The 18,466-nt window shown below is 41.9% G+C and overlaps 2 protein-coding genes across 11 annotated transcripts in view; both read left to right on the forward strand.

Moving 5' to 3' along the window:
• Positions 1 to 8,215, forward strand: part of LOC111980561 (carbonic anhydrase-related protein 10) — a 39,120-nt gene extending 30,905 nt beyond the window's left edge. Inside the window, exons 7-9 of the mRNA XM_024011363.3 lie at positions 304 to 458; positions 602 to 776; positions 1,907 to 8,215. Coding sequence (XP_023867131.1) covers positions 304 to 458; positions 602 to 776; positions 1,907 to 1,929 — 353 coding nt within the window. The 3' untranslated portion in view covers positions 1,930 to 8,215. The remainder of the gene's footprint in view (positions 1 to 303; positions 459 to 601; positions 777 to 1,906) is intronic.
• Positions 8,216 to 11,431: 3,216 nt separating this feature from the next.
• Positions 11,432 to 18,217, forward strand: smarce1 (SWI/SNF related BAF chromatin remodeling complex subunit E1). 10 transcript variants are annotated; one of them, XM_024011356.3, is made up of 12 exons: positions 11,468 to 11,531; positions 11,903 to 12,081; positions 13,248 to 13,299; positions 13,738 to 13,781; positions 14,236 to 14,376; positions 15,158 to 15,250; positions 15,612 to 15,743; positions 15,859 to 16,030; positions 16,133 to 16,305; positions 16,383 to 16,484; positions 16,752 to 17,016; positions 17,254 to 18,217. In XM_024011356.3, the coding sequence occupies exons 3-12, from the start codon at positions 13,293 to 13,295 to the stop codon at positions 17,472 to 17,474; spliced, it is 1,350 nt and encodes a 449-aa protein (XP_023867124.1). In that variant the 5' UTR covers positions 11,468 to 11,531; positions 11,903 to 12,081; positions 13,248 to 13,292; the 3' UTR covers positions 17,475 to 18,217. The 10 variants fall into 10 exon arrangements, with proteins under 10 accessions (XP_023867125.1, XP_070289854.1, XP_070289855.1 ...); XM_070433752.1 differs by lacking the exon at positions 11,468 to 11,531 and adding an exon at positions 11,555 to 11,821; XM_024011357.2 differs by lacking the exon at positions 11,903 to 12,081 and having other exon boundaries at positions 11,432 to 11,531.
• The last annotated feature ends 249 nt before the right edge of the window (positions 18,218 to 18,466 follow it).

Raw genomic sequence — 18,466 nt, forward strand, 5'->3', positions numbered from 1 at the left:
TCCATCAATCAGCGCTTTTAAAATGGGTCTTTAAACACATTTCTACAGACTGTCTTTCTTATAGTCCTAATCTGGAAAGTCCTTTTAGCAACTAGTCTACTATTGCTATTTCCTGCCTTGATTTGTTTTTATTGTAGTTTTTATTTTATCATATATTTTTGCCTATGTAGAGCTTTGGGATAACACTGTAATGAAAAGCGCTATACAAATTAAATGTGTTATTATTATTCTGTAATACAGTGTATAAAGTGTTGAGGATGGTACAGTATGAATCTGATTACCTCTGTTTTGGTCCACCTCCAGATGACGCATTCTTACTCATGGGGCTCAACATAGCAGATCTATATCCAGACACTATACGTTTTATAACATACGAGGGCTCCATGACTATCCCGCCCTGCTTCGAGACAGCCACCTGGATCCTCATGAACAAACCTGTGTACGTCACACAGATGCAGGTAACTCACCCTCGATCATAGACTCAATAATAACATTAACTCATGTTTGCCAGAAGTTACTTAATAGTTGGCCGTATTTGAGACTGTAGATTCTTTACCATAAACCTTATCTGTCCAACTTTCTCTCACGCCGTCTCTTTTAGATGCATTCCCTACGACTGCTAAGTCAGAATGAGCCATATAAGATATTCCTCAGTATGAGTGACAACACGCGGCCCGCCCAGCCTCTCCTACAGCGCTGTATCCGCACCAACATCAACTTCAGCAAGCAGGGCCGGGACTGCCCCAACAACCGTGCCCTGAGGCCCCAGTATCGAGGTGGGTCTGAACGCATGTGTTTAGGATCTTTATTCAATCAACAAGGTTACTTGAAACTTTCCGTTAAATTCAGGTATTGGTAAAAACAGACTGTGAGAAAGAAGTTTGTCATAGTAATATAAACTGCACATACTGTATTCAGAAACCGGTTTGTGTTTTTAGAAATTCGATATACACTCAGTGACCAGTTTATTAGGTACACTACCCCATTCACGAAAAAATGGTTCCCTCCTACAGACCGTGGCATCGAGGCATTCAGTTAATGTTCGATTGAATGTTAGAATGGGCAAAACCAGTGACCTAAGCGACTGAGCGTGGTATGATCGTCGGTGCCAGGTGCGCCGGTTCCAGTATCTCAGAAACATCCGGCCTCCTGGGCTTTTCACGCTTGATAGTGTCTAGGGTTTACCGAGAATGGTGCAACACACAAAAAACATCCAGTCAGTGGAAGTCCTGTGGGCGAAAAAGCTTGTTGATGAGAGAGGTCGAAGGATAATGGCAAGAATCGTGCAAGCTAACAGGCTGGCCACAAATAGGTAAATAATGTTGCAGTTCAACAGTCGTGTGCAGAAAGGCATTGCAGCAGATGACCACACCGGGTTCCACTCCGATCAGCTAAAAACAAGAAGAAATTTCTCCAATGGGCATGCGACCACAAACACTGGACAATTGAGGAGTGGGAAAACATTGCCTGGTCCGACAAATCCTGGTTCCTGTTGTGTCATGCTGATGGCAGAGTCAGGCTTTGGCGTAAGCAGCATGAGTCCATGGCCCCATCCTGCCTGGTGTCAACGATACAGGTTGGTGGCGGTGGTGTATGGTGTGGGGAAGGTTTTCCTGGCATACATTAGGTCCCTTGATACCAATTGAGCGATGTTTCCATGCCTTGGGGAATTCAGGCTGTTCTGGAGGCAAAGGGGGATCCAACCCAGTACTAGATGGGTGTATCTAATAAACTGCCCACTGAATGTATGTTTTCTGTTTTCTATAGTTCTGAGATGTCTATAGAGAAATGCCTCGTCCCTCAAAATGAACAGGTTCTTTGTAGGTTCTATGTCTCAAGCATTGCCTTTGTGTTTCCAGTTCAAGGAGTTCATGCTAACCTCCACATCTCTTTGTTCTCTTTCCAGTAAACCAGTGGCTTCTGAAGTAGGAAAAAGATGAACATGCTGTACAATACAACAGGATAAAAACTAAATATGGGATCCTGATTCTCAAGACTTTATTTGAATGTGGAAATACTACATTATCAGCAGAGGCTGTTTTTTTAATGTGTTTGAGATTGCAAAGTAAGACAAGGAAAGATTGAAAAGTGTAACTTTTAAGGATGCACAAATGTAATTCTTCTACAGAGCTTATGGAAATGGACTGTAAGGAAATTCAGCAGGCTCCGCCATTTACTGACCTCTGCAGTGGAGACAATGAGGACCTCTTTCATGACATCATCATCATCAGATTCACTTGAGTACCCAAAGATCCCAAAGGACCAACACTTCTTGAAATTAGCTAAATGTAATCACAGATACAACCATAATGTGTTTTGATACCAACAGCATTCCATCAGATCTAACAACAAGCTAAGAATCTAAATATGATGGGTGCTCTTCTGGTGATGAAAGCTTCTACATAACCACGTCACAAGCAAAAGGTGTACTGAATAAATGTCACAAATGCAGAAACGTTTCCTGACCATGTGACCTAACCAGGAAAAATTCTGGGCCCCAGTAAAACACCAGGGCAAGAGATTTTCCTGTTCAGGCCACATAGTCAGGAAACACTCCTAGCCATAGACTTGGGAGATCCAGTATTTTATACTGTATTTGCTAAACTTTTCTAGCCATTTTGGGCCATTTGCCTTTTCTCTGTTTAATTGTTTACAATTTCATTCACTCTGTTTATTTCAATGATAGCAGCCCGATTAACATGTTTCAGATAATTATCTAAGATAAAATCACACTTTACATAAGGCCTATATAGTATATGCTGTTTAAGAATTGTATATTGTCTAGCACTGAATAGAGCATGGGACGTGATTTGTCTGCAAATTCTTTACGCAGTCACAAGGCATTCCTTATCAATTATTTATCCTCATTTTAAATTCAGAGCTGTGTATGGCGTTACAGGCAATGTGGGTTTGTGTGTGTGTGTGTGTGTGCGCGCATGTGTACATGACTGTATGTGTGTGTGTGTGTGCGCTCTCTGCTGAGCATTGTATGTCTCATTAAATAGGGTAAATCTCCTCGTTTTGTGGCAACGAAACAAATACAATTGTATTTGTCACATGCGTCAAATACAACAACAGGCCTAGAGTGATATGCTTACTAACGAGCTCTTTCCCACCGATGCAGAGTAAAACAAGAAGATAAAAACACAAGAGAAATAACACACAAGAATGAAGCTAAATACAGGGAGTACCAATATACCATATCAATTTGCAGGGGTACGAGGTAGTTGAGGTAAGTATATACAGTGCCTTCAGAAAAGATTCACACCCCTTGACAAAGTAGGATTTATATGAATTGAATTGTCATTTTTTTGGCAACAATCTAAACAAAATAGTCTAATGTCAAAATGGAAGAAAAATTATCATTTTTATTTTTAATTAAATGGAAAATAAAAAACGAAGTATTCAACCCCTTGAGTCAATACATGTTAGAATCACCTTTGGCAGTGATTACAGCTGTGAGTCTTTCTGGGTAAGTCTCTAAGAGCTTTGCACACCTGAATTGTACAATATTTGCCCTTTATTCTTTTTACAATTCTTCAAGCTCTGGTTATTGGTCTTTGCTAGACAGCCATTTTCAAGTCTTGCCATGGATGTTTTTTGCCAATTTAAGCCAACTTTAACTAGGGCACTCAGAAACATTGAATGTCGTCTTGGTGAGCAACTCCAGTGTATAATTGGCCTAGTGTTTAGGCTATTGTGCGGCTGAAAGGTGAATTTGTATCCCAGTGTCTGTTGGAAAGCGGACTGAACCAGGTTTTCCTCTACGATTTTGCCTGTGCTTAGCTCTATTGCATTTATTTTAATTTTTTTAAACTCCTTAGTCCTTGCCAATGACAACCATACCCATAACATGATGCAGCCAACTTCATGCTTGAAAATAAGAAGAGTGTTAGTCAGTGATGCTTTGTATTCAGGACAAAAAGTTAATTTCTTTGCCACATTTTTTGCAGTATTACTTTAGTGCCTTATTGCAAACAGGATGCATGTTTTGGAATATGTGTATTCTGTACAGGCTTCCTTCTTTTCACTCTGTCATTTAGGTTAGTATTGAGGAGTAACTACAATATTGTTGATACATCCTCAGTTTTCTCCCATCACAGCCATTAAACTCTGTTTTAAAATCCCCATTGGCCTCATGGAGAAATCCCTGAGCGGTTTCCGTCCTCTCCGGAAACTGAGTTGGGAAGGAAGCCAGTATCTTTGTAGTGACTGGGTGTATTAATACACCATCAAAACTGTAATTAATAACTTCACCATGCACAAAGGGATATTCAATGTCTGCTTTTTATTTTTACTCATTTAGGTGCCCTTCTTTGTGTGGTATTGGAAAACCTACATGATCTTTGTGGTTGAATCTGTGCTTGAAAGTCACTGCTCAACTGGGGGACCCAGATAATTGTGGGTTACAGAGATGAAGTAGTCATAAAAAAAATCATGTTAAAACACCATTATAGCACACCGAGTCCATGCGACTTATTATGTGACTTGTTAAGCAAATTTGTACTCCTGAACTTATTTAGGCTTGCCATAACAAAGGGGTTGAATACTTATATTGAAGTGACTTCAGCTTTTCATTTTTTCTTAATTTGTAAAAATTTATAAAAACATAATTCCACTGACATTATGGAGTATTGTGTGTGTATATCAGTGGGTGTGAATACTTTCTGAATGCACTGTACATGTAGGCAGGGTTAAAGTCACTAGGCATCAGGATAGATAATAATAAGAGTAAAAAAACAAAGTAGTAGCAGCGTATATGATGAGTGTACACTCTTAGAAAAAAGGGTTACAAAGGGGTTATTTGCGGAGGGATAGGGTTCTACCAATAACCCTATTTGGAAGACAAGGATTATTTTGTAAGGCAAAGGGTTCTACCTAGAACCTTTAACATCCTGAGAACCGTTTTGGGAAGAAAGGGTTATTTGATGATTCTTTGGAAGATGAGAAGGATTCTTTGGAAGGCAAGAAGAGTTCCACATAAAACCATACATAATATTTCCCAGTATGCTCTATTGCAGGGAGATTAAGAATTGTTTGTTTTACTGTATTATCTGTGTTTTTGCAAGTACATTGAATGGTTGATTAATTTCATGCTACACAAAGATAAATAACATACAGTTTTCTAAAATAATCCAATCTGATAGTAATTGGATTTATTGCACCTATTACTGAGATGGCTGTTCCAGTTTAGATGATTGAGATAGGTTATGGAAGATTGAATACTGAGACTGACAGTCATTCTGAATGCAGGTTGCGGGTGATTGAACAATTCCACTTGTTGGATATACTAACTGGCTGGATTCCAATAGGAATTACACATCACTTTGCAAGCCAGCATAATGTTACTTGCAGGCCTGATGTGGCCTGTAACCAGGAGTTTCCTAACACTACTGTTGGAGTATAACTAGGCTCTCAAAGAAAGGCCTTGTGAAATGTAATGTATTGCCATAGATCATTTGATTTGGAAGGCTAATAAGGTTGGTGGAATTGTTTATAGGGGTTCTATGTAGAACCCTACACAGGGGTTTCTTTGAATAACCCTATGGGGACAAACTGAAGAACTCTATATGGTTCTACTTAGCACCTTTTTTTCAGAGTGTATATGTACATGTGTGAAAGTGTGTGTTTGTGTGGCGTCAGTATGCGTGTGTATGTGTGCGTGTTTGTGTGAGAGTGTCAGGATCAAGTCACGTGAGAGTGCAAAATAGTGCAGTGCAGATAGTCCGGGTAACCATTGGATAGCTATTCAACTGTCTTATTCTTGGGGCGTCAGTATGCGTGTGCCTTCGGAAAGTATTCAGACCCCTTGACTTTTTCCACGTTTTGTTACGTTACAGACTTTACAATCCTTTCTCGGAGCTCCACGGACAATTCCTTTAACCTCATGGCTTGGTTTTTGCTCTGACATGCACTGTCAACTGTGGGACATTATATAGACAGATGTGTGCCTTTCCAAATAATGTCCAATCAATTGAATTTACCACATATGGACAACAATCAAGTTGTAGAAACATCTCAAGGATGATCAGTGGAAACAGGATGCACCTGAGTTCAATTTCAGTCTCATAGCAAAGCGGCTGAATACATATGTAAATAAGGTATTTGTTTTTTATTTTTAATAAATTATGAAAAATGTCTAAACCTGTTTTCACTTTGTCATTATGTGTTATTGTGTGTAGATTGCTGAGAAAAAAATATTGAATCCATTTCAGAATAAGGCCATAACGTAACAAAATTTGGAAAAGGTCAAGGGTTCTGAATACTTTCCGAAGGCACTGTAGAAGCTGTCTCTGAGCCTGTTGGTCCAAGACCAGATTCTCTGGTACCGCTTGCTGGACGGTAGCAGACAGACCATCCATGGTTTGGGTGGCTGAAGTCTTTGTCTAAACACAATATCATACATGTACTGTTTCTGTATGATAATACCACTATGCCTAAAGAGATATATATATATATATACAGTTGAAGTCGGAAGTTTACATACACCTTAGCCAAATACATTTAAACTTAGTTTTTTACAATTCCTGACATTTAATCCTAGTAAAAATTCCCTGTCTTAGGTCAGTTAGGATCACCACTTTATTTTAAGAATGTGAAATGTAATAATAGAGAGAATGATTTATTTCAGCTTTTATTTATTTCATCACATTCCCAGTGGGTCAGAAGTTTACATACACTCAATTAGTATTTGGTAGCATTGCCTTTAAATTGTTGAACTTGGGTCAAACGTTTTGGGTAGCCTTCCACAAGCTTCCCACAATAAGTTGGGTGAATTCTGGCCCATTCCTCCTGACAGAGCTGGTGTCACTGAGTCAGGTTTGTATGCCTCCTTGCTTGCAAAAGCTTTTTCAGTTCTGCCCACAAATTTTCTATAGGATTGAGGTCAGGGCTTTGTGATGGCCACTCCAATACCTTGACTTTGTTGTTCTTAAGCCATTTTGCCACAACTTTGGAAGTATGCTTGGGGCCATTGTCCATTTGGAAGACCCATTTGTGACCAAACTTTAACTTCCTGACTGATGTCTTGAGATGTTGCTTCAATATATCCAGATAATTCTCCTCCCTCATGATGCCATCTATTTTGTGAAGTGCACCACTCCCTCCTGCAGCAAAGCACCCCCACAACATGATGTTGCCACCCCCGTGCGTCACGGTTGGGATGGTGTTCTTCAGCTTGCAAGCATTTTTCCTCCAAACATAACGATGGTCATTATGGCCAAACAGTTCTATTTTTGTTTCATCAGATCAGAGGACATTTCTCCAAAAAGTACAATCTTTGTCCCATGTGCAGTTGCAAACCGTAGTCTGGCTTTTTTATGGCGGTTTTGGAGCAGTGGCTTCTTCCTTGCTGAGCGGCCTTTCAGGTTATGTTGATATAGGACTCGTTTTACTGTGGATATAGATACTTTTGTACCTGTTTCCTTCAGCGTCTTCACAAGGTCCTTTGCTGTTCTGGGATTGATTAGCACTTTTCGCACCAAAACACTGTCATCTCTAGGAGACAAAACGCGTCTCCTACCTGAGCGGTATGACGGCTGTATGGTCCCATAATGTTTTTCCTTGCGTACTATTGTTTGTACAGATGAACTTGGTACCTTCGGACGTTTAGAAATTGCTCCCAAGGATGAACTAGACTTGTAGAGGTCTAAAAAAACATCTGAGGTCTTGGCTGATTTCTTTTGATTTTCCATAGATGTCAAGCAAAGAGGCACTGAGTTTAAAGGTAGGCCTTGAAATACATCCACAGGTACACTTCCAATTGACTCAAATTATGTCAATTAGCCTATCAGAAGCTTCTAAAGCTGTGACATTTTCGGGAATTTTCCAAGCTGTTTAAAGGCACAGTCAACTTTTTGAGGTGGATGAGGTGGATGTCTGCTTTACCTTTTTTTATTTTCTAATTTGAGGTATGTAAACTTCTGACCCACTGGAATTGTGATACAGTGAATTATAAGTGAAATAATCTGTCCGTAAACAATTGTTGGGAAAATGACTTGTGTCATGCACAAAGTAGATGTCCTAACCAACTTGCCAAAACTATAGTTTGTTAACAAGAAATTTATGGAGTGGTTGAAAAACTAGTTTTAATGACTCCAACCTAAAATTATGTAAACTTCCGACTTCAACTGTATACTGAACACAAATATAAACACAACATGTAAAGTGTTGGTCCCATGTTTCATGAGCTGAAATAAAAGATCCCAGAAATGTTCTTAATGTACAAAAAAAGCTTTTTTCTCAAATGTTATGCACAAATGTGTTTACATCCCTGTTAGTGAGCTTTTCTCCTTTGCTAAGACAATCCATCCACCTGACAGGTGTGGCATATCAAGAAGCTGATTAAACCACATGATCATTGCACAGGTGCACCTTGTACTGGGGACAGTATAAGGCCACTCTAAAATGTGCAATTTTGTCACACAACACAATGCTGCAGATGCCTCAAGTTTTGAGGGAGCGTGCAATTAGCATGCTGACTGCAGGAATGTCCACCAGAGCTGTTGCCAGAGAATTTAATGCTAATTTATCTGCCATAAGCCACCTCCAACGTTGTTTTAGAGAATTTGGCAGTACGTCCAACCGGCCTCACAACCGCAGACCACGTGCAACCACGTCAGCCCAGGACCTCCACATCCGGCTTCTTCACATGTGGGATCGTCTGAGACCGGCCATCCCGGCCAGCCCCATGAAACTATGGGTTTGCAAAACAGAAGAATTTCTGCACAAACTGTCCAAAACCGGGTTTGCACAACAGAAGAATTTCTGCACAAACTGTCCAAAACCGTCTCAGGGAAGCTCATCTGCATGCTCGTACTCACCAGGTTCTTGACCTGACTGCAGTTCAGCGTCATAACCGACTTCAGAGGGCAAATTCTCACCTTCGATGGCCACTGGCACGCTGGAGAAGTGTGCTCTTTATGGATGAATCCCGGTTTCAACTCTACCGGGTAGACGGCAGACACCGTATGGTGTCGTGTGCACGAGTGCGGATGTCAACGTTGTGAACAGAGTGCTCCTTGGTGGCGGTGGGATTATGTCCCAGTAGGCATAAACTATGGACAATGAACACAATTGCATTTTATTAATGGCAATTTGAATGCAGAGATACCCTGACAAGATCCTGAGGCCCATTGTCCACCGCCATCACCTCATGTTTCAGCATGAGAACGCACAGCACCATGTCGCAAGGATCTCTACCCAATTCCTGGAAGCTGAAAATGTGCCAGTTCTTCCATGGCCTGCATACTAACCAGACATGTCACCCATTGAGCATGTTTGGGATCGACGTGTACGACAGCGTGTTCCAGTTCCCGCCATTATCAAGCAACTTCGCACAGCCATTGAAGAGGAGTGGAACAACATTCCACAGGCCACAATCAACAGCCTGATCAACTCTATGTGAAGGAGATGTCGTACTGCATTTATTTAATATTTATTTAACGTTTATTTAACTAGGCAAGCCAGTTAAGAACAAATTCTTATTTACAATGACGGCCTACCCCAGCCAAACCCGGGCGACGCTGGGCCAACTGTGCGCCGCCCTATGGGACTCCCAATCACGGCCGGTTGTGATACAGCCTGGAATCGAACCCGGGTCTGTAGTGACGCCTGTAGCACTGAGATGCAGTGCCTTAGACCACTGTGCCACTCGGGAGCCGAGGCAAATGGTGGTCACACCAGATACTGACTGATTTTCTGATCCATACCCCTACCTTTTTTTTTAAGGTATCTGTGACCTTAAGGTATCTGATTAACAAGCATATCTGTATTCCCAGTCATGTGAAATCCATAGATTAGGGCCTAGTAAATGTAATTCAATTGACTGATTTCCTTAAATGAACTGTAACTCTGTAAAATATTTGAAATTGTTGCATGTTGCGTTTTATATTTTTGTTCGGTGTATATGTTCTCTCTCAAAGAGAAATCTTATAAGCATTCATCGGATGTATTATCTGCAGGAGCCCCAGCCTTGGTCAGCTAGCGTTACCTAGCAACTTATTTTACTACACCATCTGTGCCCCCGGAAATGAATATTCATTATTCTTCAACACGCATGTCTGTGTGCAGGTGATTGGTGTTCACGGTTACTATGGCATTCCTCAGACAACAGAGATATTAATCTCAGAAAGAGATATTCATCATTCAGATTTATGTTCAAGTCATATCTTGTCGCTATCTTTGGACCATATTAGTTCTATGCACTGCAAGTAGGTCTACATTTTAGTATAATTGTACTATGGTATCAAGTCCTCATCATGAAGCTATGTTTCAATGACTTGACAATCCTGAAGGATATTGTTGGTTTCATGATTGACTGAAAATAAATGATGCAGCTGCTGGTTTGAAAAATAAGCACAGAATCATTGAAAAAAGTATTGCATTCTGCTCTCTGCTATGTTACTTTGGGGACGTTTCCATTTGGAGCAGTTTGTAAAAGTACAGACAGAGCAAGAACAGCACATTCTCTCAATGCAGTCTAGCCAGAATGGAGAAGTGGGAGTAGGAGTGGGAAAGGAGGTTAAACACCCCTGGGAAAGGACACTCCATATTGGAAATACATGTTTCAACATCTGACAGTATCCATCTGTCTGTTCAACTATGTCAAATGAAGACAAATCCCAGTTCCCCCTCTTCCACAGACTCATCACGCACACACACAAGTGGCACCATTCAAACCTTGAGCAGAAACATAATATAGCACTCATACATATTACATCTTCATTAAGCTCACAGGACAGTAAGAATGTAAAAAGACATAAGTAAACACTCATGGGGACATTTTGCGCCTTGGTGTTGGGCAACATACAGGAGAAAAGCTCCCCTTTATTATTAGGGCTTACTTCACAGTCCTGTCTGCTTCTTTCTGGGGATGCACTCTAGCAGCAATACTTTGAATAAAACGGAGAAGACTAATACATATCCAGGTCACTCACAGCAACATGGAAGCTCTGGGGACATACTACCACACATCTCGCCCTCAATCTGGTCAAGAAGTGGTGGTGTTATACAAGTGAACTGAAACTGTACTTTAAGTTTACAGGGCGTTGTAGGGGTTAAATAACTATAATTGAGCTTGAATCTCAAACATACCATTTTTATGTGTTCTGTGCATCTGTGTGCACAGAAGTGTAAGAAAGACAAGAGGTGAAACATTTGTGTGAAACATCTTAAGGAGGGGAGGACAATCGGGACAAGGTATCTATCTGTCTGTGCTTGAACTTCAACAATAACGGTACGGGATTGAGAGCTGACCCAATATCAGTTTTGTTTTATCTTTGCTCAAGCCATGAGCAAGGAGGGCAGCCATGCAATACCTAAAAGCAGTCTGTATAAAATCAGTAGCGGTGTTCTGCAGCCACCTAGCGGTAAGCAAAGATTAAGCATATTAACTCACTGGGTGCAAATCAGCGGTTCCTCTCCGAAACAGTAGACGGCGTGTTCTACGAAATCGTGTTTTAATCCGCAGTCATTCACCAGCGAAAAAAATTACAGACGCGCTTTTGAGGGAACAAAGAAAAGAGCTCGGGGTGAGTTCATTTTCAAGTGTATATCTTTTCGATAGTTTTGCATTTTACTTTTCGAAAAGGTCAGATGAAGGTGGAGATCATTTCACAACTGAATATAATTGTATTTTCATTCAAACTAAATACAATCTGCATTTACTTGCAAGCAAGGCTTAGCTTACGTTCGCTAGCTAACTGTGACTCCATTCATAGACGCTAACTGCTTTAGCGCATATTAACGATAGCTTCTGATCAGGGTGGGTTTTGTTAAGAGCCCCGGCGCCTGCTCTAAACATTAACACGCATCGCCTGCGGTACGTTTTTGGAAACTTGTCTTTCATATCAGCGATAAATAATTGAAGAACTAAAGGTTAAATTACTACACCTTTTTATAGGGTTGGTGTTCCCACAAGGCCATATCTCCATCTCTTGTTTACGGAAGCCAGACAGAAAACATAGGCGGCCACCTGTGCTAATGAGCTATCTAGCTTGCTTCGAACACCTGGCTGTGTATGCAACAGTGGGGAGGAAGTGTAATTCTTCAACTGGAGAAACACAACTTCTGTGCAATACTGTAAGTGTATATTTTGTATTTGTATAGTTGATTTCTCACTGATATGAAAGATAAGGGGCATATCAGCATATGTTTAGAAAATCGGTTTTGAATGAGTGGTTATTGACTTTATCTAAAAGTTAAAACACAGCGTCGGAATTGTAGTTCACATGGAACCAAATGTGGGCGAATGTAACCGCTGAAAACCCTACATATGGAAAAGGGTTTAAGAGCTAGCTAACAGTAACTGTTAGCTGTTATCGTTAACTCTACTTACTAGATTAGCTAGCTAACTACATTTTGTAACTTTGCTAGTTTGGATGTTTAACCAACGTTAGCGTATGTTTTGAGATCACGTCCTTCATGTAGCTAGTTACAACCTAGAATTATTTAACTATAGTTACTGTAGTTATCTCACTATGCGGCTAGCTCTCTTACTAGCCACTTCTCGACATTTTCCAACCATTGCGTCATCACATTGGCATTGTCGGGTAGATTCTCACACACTGGTATCTTGTATTTGCATCTGTCTCTAGTCAATTGCTAATATCTTAGCATTGCAATTGGTTATTAAAATCAATCTAAGTGTTAAACGCCTGACGCAATTTTGACGTAAACAAAAAAAGTTTGATAGGCCGGTTTCAACCAACGTGGGGTCTACCGCCTCCCTCCAGTTGCTAGTTTGCTCTGTTCACATCGCGGTGATGACAACTAAAGTTAACGTTAATTTACTTGGTTCATGCGTTCATGACTAGCTTCACTATACTTTAATTTATGGAAGTAAAGCTGTTGCTCGGGTTCTAGAGAACGTGTTTATGTATGCGTAGGGTGCCATTAATCCCAAATACGAAATGTATATATATTTTTTTTTTTGTGCATTTTCTATACCTCCACACCAGGTCCGGTCCATGAGTTTGCGTCGGATCTGCCAAGATGCATGCGTGGACGAGAGCTAGTCTGTTAGTATAGAAAGTGCTTTAAATTAGTTTATTTCGTATTTTAAGGAAATTACACCATGTTTTGTATGCAGCCTACTGGTTACATTGTATTTATGGAGCCAACAACAGTGTGAATCCTACGGTCTGTTTCCCAGATGCCATAATCTTTCAATCTCTTGCAGCACTAGCCATTTTTGGCATTGATATTATTATTATTTGCCTATAACAAACTCAATGTTTTTATTACAGCGCCAATGACGAGAATAGCTTGAAATCCACAATTCCTCAGCCAAGATGTCAAGTAAGTAGATATTTATGTCAATTTGTTTTGAATTGGGGTGGCAGGTAGCCTAGCGGTTAAGGGCGTTGGGCCATTAAAGTCTCTGGTTAAAATACCTGCGCCGACTAGGTGAAAAATATGTCTATGTGCCCTTAAGCAAGGCACTTAAACCTAATGCTCTAGATAAGAGCATCTGCTAAATGACAACCCCAAAAAACGAAAGGGGTCCAAATGAAAATATTGCACGGATTCACCTCAAGCGTACAAATAGACTAAAAAGCAACAAGGGTTGAGATTTCACCAGTTTAAAGAAATCTGTGACCTGTATTGTAAAAACATGTAGGTTTAGATGCAGGTTAAACGCTAACTGCATTATAGAACTTATTAATTGATACAGGGAGTCCAATTTACTCTTTGTTTTGTATGTCTAAACTTTGTCTTAACATTTATTTTACACAGAACGGCCATCATATGCACCTCCCCCCACCCCAGCCCCCACAACTGTAAGTATCACACACCATCCAACATCAGTCCTCCCATTTTCTCCCATTGCCAGGGGAGTGGGTCTTCTATACAATCAACATGAGCTCAGTAATGTACGGTTGGGCTGCAGGACTGCACAGACATATTAGCTCAGGATGTTCTGTAAATACATTTGCAAGTATGTGGCTCACAGACAAACATTTTCCCTTCATCTAAATCACATGCTGCTATACATTTTGAACATCAATAGATGGAAGTAGAACTGGCCAGTTACCAGCTGTTTACCTCCCTCTTTGCTATCTTTTTATTTTGTGATGCTCCTATGACAGAAACAAGCCAGTGACTATGCGCTGCTTTCGCATGACTATGCTATGTGAATCATTACCCCCAAAACTCTCCTTTTCATTTTTTGTTGTCCCTCCCCCTTGTTTGTGTCATTTCTCATTTGTGTTTTGTCTCATTTGTCTCCATCAGCAAGTGCCCAACACCCCTGGGTTTGTGGGGTACAACCCATACAGCCATCTGGCCTACAACAACTACAGGCTGGGAGGGAATACCGGCAGCAACAACAGGGTAATGGTAGGACCAATGCCATCCAGGGCTAGAGCCCAAGGAGTAAGGCTGGCTATTCCCTGAGTGAGACAAGGATAATTGGGAGAAAAGAGAAATGAGTGTTTGGTACAACAATAGAAGGGTGAAAAATATATATATATATTCAACATGCAGGAAAGGATACTTTTGGGGGGGGATAAATGGTACAACAAAAACAGCTGCTGGTCGTGGTCAAGTGAGGTCAGTAATTGCCCCAAAGTCCTCCTATAATCTTCTGTAAAACAGACACGATCATCTTACTCCAACTGATTTGATGCTCCGCTTGATGACCCACCAACCACATGTGATTGTTTGTTWGAAGTGTCACCAGCTCCCCTCATCTTGTCCCACTCCTTGATGCAAAAGCATTTCATGTTAGAGCAGTTGCCCCTCTGACATGCCCCTCCCCTGCTTGTACAMCCTGCTAGGGAGCAGCAGCATGTTGCCCCGTCCATCCAAGGCTCATGACTTGGCATGTCAGAGGTTCATACTGGTTGGTGTTTTAATCACAAGGCAGCCAATACTGATAGCAGTATTAATTTGAATTATAGCCCTCAACGCTGAGAGGGCAATAATGTGTCCTCTACATACCAGCTATGCATGAAACACTATCCCAAAAATAAGGTACAACATTTTGGAATGAGTCTCCTTAAGAGCTCCACTTAAAGCAGATTGTGTCATATTCAGTTGTGGCCCTGCCCCTTTTTCATAGTAGTACATAAGTGTTATGTAAGTGTTTTCTGTAATAAATATGTCCATTGGTTTGACCTGTTGATCTTTTCTTTTCTTTGGCTCTCTTTCCCAGAATTCCCCAGGAATCACTGTTCCCAAGCCGCCCAAACCGCCAGACAAGCCGCTGATGCCCTACATGCGGTACAGCCGGAAGGTAAGCAGGAAGGTAAGACACCCACGGTGTCTACTTTTACTGCTTGTACAGGGGGTCACCCAGCCAACCGTCTGGATGGCCGGGGACCCCACTGTTGATGACCCCTGGTGGTATGTTCCTCACATTTTACCCCCTCTGGATTGGAGGTCGGAGACAGCTGAGTTACACCACCATCCGGATCCACTCCTCTTCAACACCTGTCTTCATTGTTGATGCTGTCTGTCCTTGTTTCTGTGTGACCTATTGTGCTTGCTTTCCCTTTGTCTCCTCCAAATCAAATCTTTCTCTCCCTCTTTCTTCCTCTTGTGTATTTATATACATTTTCCGGTTTAGTTGCTGCTCTGTTTTGATCACAGTGCCTCCTTTTTGCCAGGTCTGGGACCAAGTCAAAGCCTCTAATCCGGATCTGAAGTTATGGGAGATTGGAAAAATTATTGGTGGCATGTGGAGGGACCTCACTGAAGAGGAGAAGCAGGACTACTTGAACGAATATGAAGCGGAAAAGGTGAGGACAGTTTGCAGTTGGGAGCTTCAGTTTTCCAATGCCCTGGCTATTTTGCCTTGGGTAAATGAGTCAAGTCTTTTCACCGAGATTTTATAACTACTGCCTCTCTCTATAGATTGAGTACAACGACTCCCTGAAGGCCTACCACAACTCACCGGCTTACCTGGCCTACATCAATGCCAAGAACCGTGCCGAGGCGGCTCTGGAGGAGGAGAGCAGACAGCGGCAGACCCGCGTTGAGAAGGGAGAACCTTACATGAGCATCCAGCCTGCTGAAGACCCAGATGGTAATGGCCCGGGGACTAGAAATTCTGTATCTCCTGTACCTTTTTCTGTTCATCCATATTGTGTGTATTGAAAGCCAACGTTTTTGTGTATCCTTTCCGTAGACTATGATGATGGGTTCTCCATGAAGCACACGGCCACCGCTCGCTTCCAGAGGAACCACCGGCTCATCAGTGACATCCTCAGTGAGATTGTGGTGCCAGATGTGCGCTCTGTCGTCACCACTGCACGCATGCAGGTCCTCAAGCGCCAGGTCCAGTCCCTCATGGTGCACCAGGTAAGCAAAGCTAGTGGAAAACACACACTGGACTGRAATCACARAATAGTCTGMTTTGACACTGTTCCTTTCCACAGAGGAAGCTGGAAGCAGAGRTGCTGCAAATAGAGGACCGGCACCAGGACAAGAAGAGGAGYTTCCTGGAGACRACAGACTCCTTCAACAGTGAGCTCAAACGGGTATGTGCCCCCACCCCACAGTGTCCAACGTGAGAATCACCTCATACAAAGTGCAACAGCTGATAGCCTTAGTCTTTTTTTGTCCTAGTGAAGATAAAAGTAAACAAATTATCAGCAGCCGTGCTGAGATGATAGGTTTGAATTCTGTACCACTCTGTAGCTGTTCAAGTTTGTCTTTGTAGCGCTGGTGTGTTGTACTAAAGTCGGATTTGTCGTAACTGCTCAAAGCTGCAGTGTCTAAAACTAGATGTGTTTGTCTGTGTGCAGCTGTGCGGTCAGAAGGTGGAGGTAGACATGGAGAAGCTGGCAGRAGAGATTGCTGCGGCAGAGGAGGCTGCTAGGCGGCGGGCGGAGGAGAGGGAYAAGGAAGCGGCGGAGCAGGCAGAGAAGGCTGCCCAGGAACAGCAAGAGCAGCAGCAGGCAGCGGCGGCCTCCACTTCGTCTACCCTGCCCATCACTGAACAGAACAACACCACCCCACCAACCYCAGAGACCAAGGAGGACCAGGGCAAGCCAACCCCTATGGAGACAGGTCAGTCATACCAACATCACACTAACTACAGATGGGGGCGCGCGCGTTATGGTTAAAGCATTTTCTCTATTGTTATTTCAGTAACTTGCTCTTTGGAGTAAGAAAAAGCCTGATACAAGTAGTGCTTTTATTGCAGTAACATGTTAACCGTTGTGGCATTCAGACTGTAATGATCATTGATCACAATGCTCAATCTACACAGACACCTGACCTACACACTTTCCTCCTTTCCTTCAGAAGAGACTCCTGCATCAGAGACATCTGAGACCCAGCCTGAGGCTGAGGAGGGCACACCTGCTGCAGAGAAGCAGCAGGGCCCGCCGGTGGAGAGCGTCACGGACGAGGGCACCAGTGACAGCACCGCCCCATCCGAYAGCAGCACCGGACCCCCTGCAGACCCCCCTGCTTCAGCTGAGCCTGCCCCAGAGGAACGCCCAGCCAGCCAGCCCTCCCAATAACATCTCTGTAGAAGGGCACACCTCTCTCTGAGCACACCCTCCAACCTGTAGACTAGGGTCATGTTTTGTGGGCACAGTGCTGCATATCAAAAATATTGAAATGTATAGAAGGGATTTCATGGGTAGAGATGTCCATAGATTTGTACATTCTGTATGTTATTTGCGATGTCGTGCAACCCTGTGCCCGTTTTAAATATGACCCTGTGATGTTCTTCCACCATCTCCACACTCAGTTTGTGTGTTTTCTATTGATCTTATAGACCTCTGGATTCATACCACAAGCCAACCGTTCCTCTTTAGCTATTTGCTARTGGCGTTGATAGAACAGGGAAGGGCCTTGGCCTAATTTATTCCATACCCAATTGACAACGATTTTTACATGCTATTTTTGTTGCCTATTTTTATCTAACTTTTAGTTAGTAATCAATATGGTGTGGACTGTTAGTGATCGAATAAATTCAGAATTCATATGAAATGGCCAGTCCTTGAATATCACCTATTATATCATAGCAAATGGATGATTTGTGAACTGTTTTACATGAGCTGTTTGCAACTGCACAGCTGTGTCAAACCCTGTTGCTGTGTTACACCACTAGAGAAATGGTCATGATGAACCTCAGATAAAACCTCACACATTCAAATGGCTGTTTTTACTTGAATTTGAATGATTTTAGTATGCCTCTGCGATTTGCATCTTTTTTTGTACTGTCAAGCCTCTTGCCCAAATAAAAGTAATTTCTGTCTTTCTGACCAGTGGCTTATTTCAAATGGTTTATTGGCTTTCTCTAGATGTAGGCCTACTGATTGCTTAGACTGCCTAGTCAGTAATAACTCAGCATTGTAATTTTGATAAATCGAGAATGTATTATCAAACATTCCTTAATTGTTTTACAATTATTTCAAATTGAAGAAAAAAATGTGTGACTTTTGGACTTCTGCTGTGAGTAAAATCTCGTTGACCATTGGGGAATGTGGTTGCATGCCCACTTTTC

Source organism: Salvelinus sp. IW2-2015, linkage group LG20 (assembly GCF_002910315.2).
Source record: "Salvelinus sp. IW2-2015 linkage group LG20, ASM291031v2, whole genome shotgun sequence".
Classification (NCBI taxonomy): Eukaryota; Metazoa; Chordata; class Actinopteri; order Salmoniformes; family Salmonidae; genus Salvelinus; species Salvelinus sp. IW2-2015.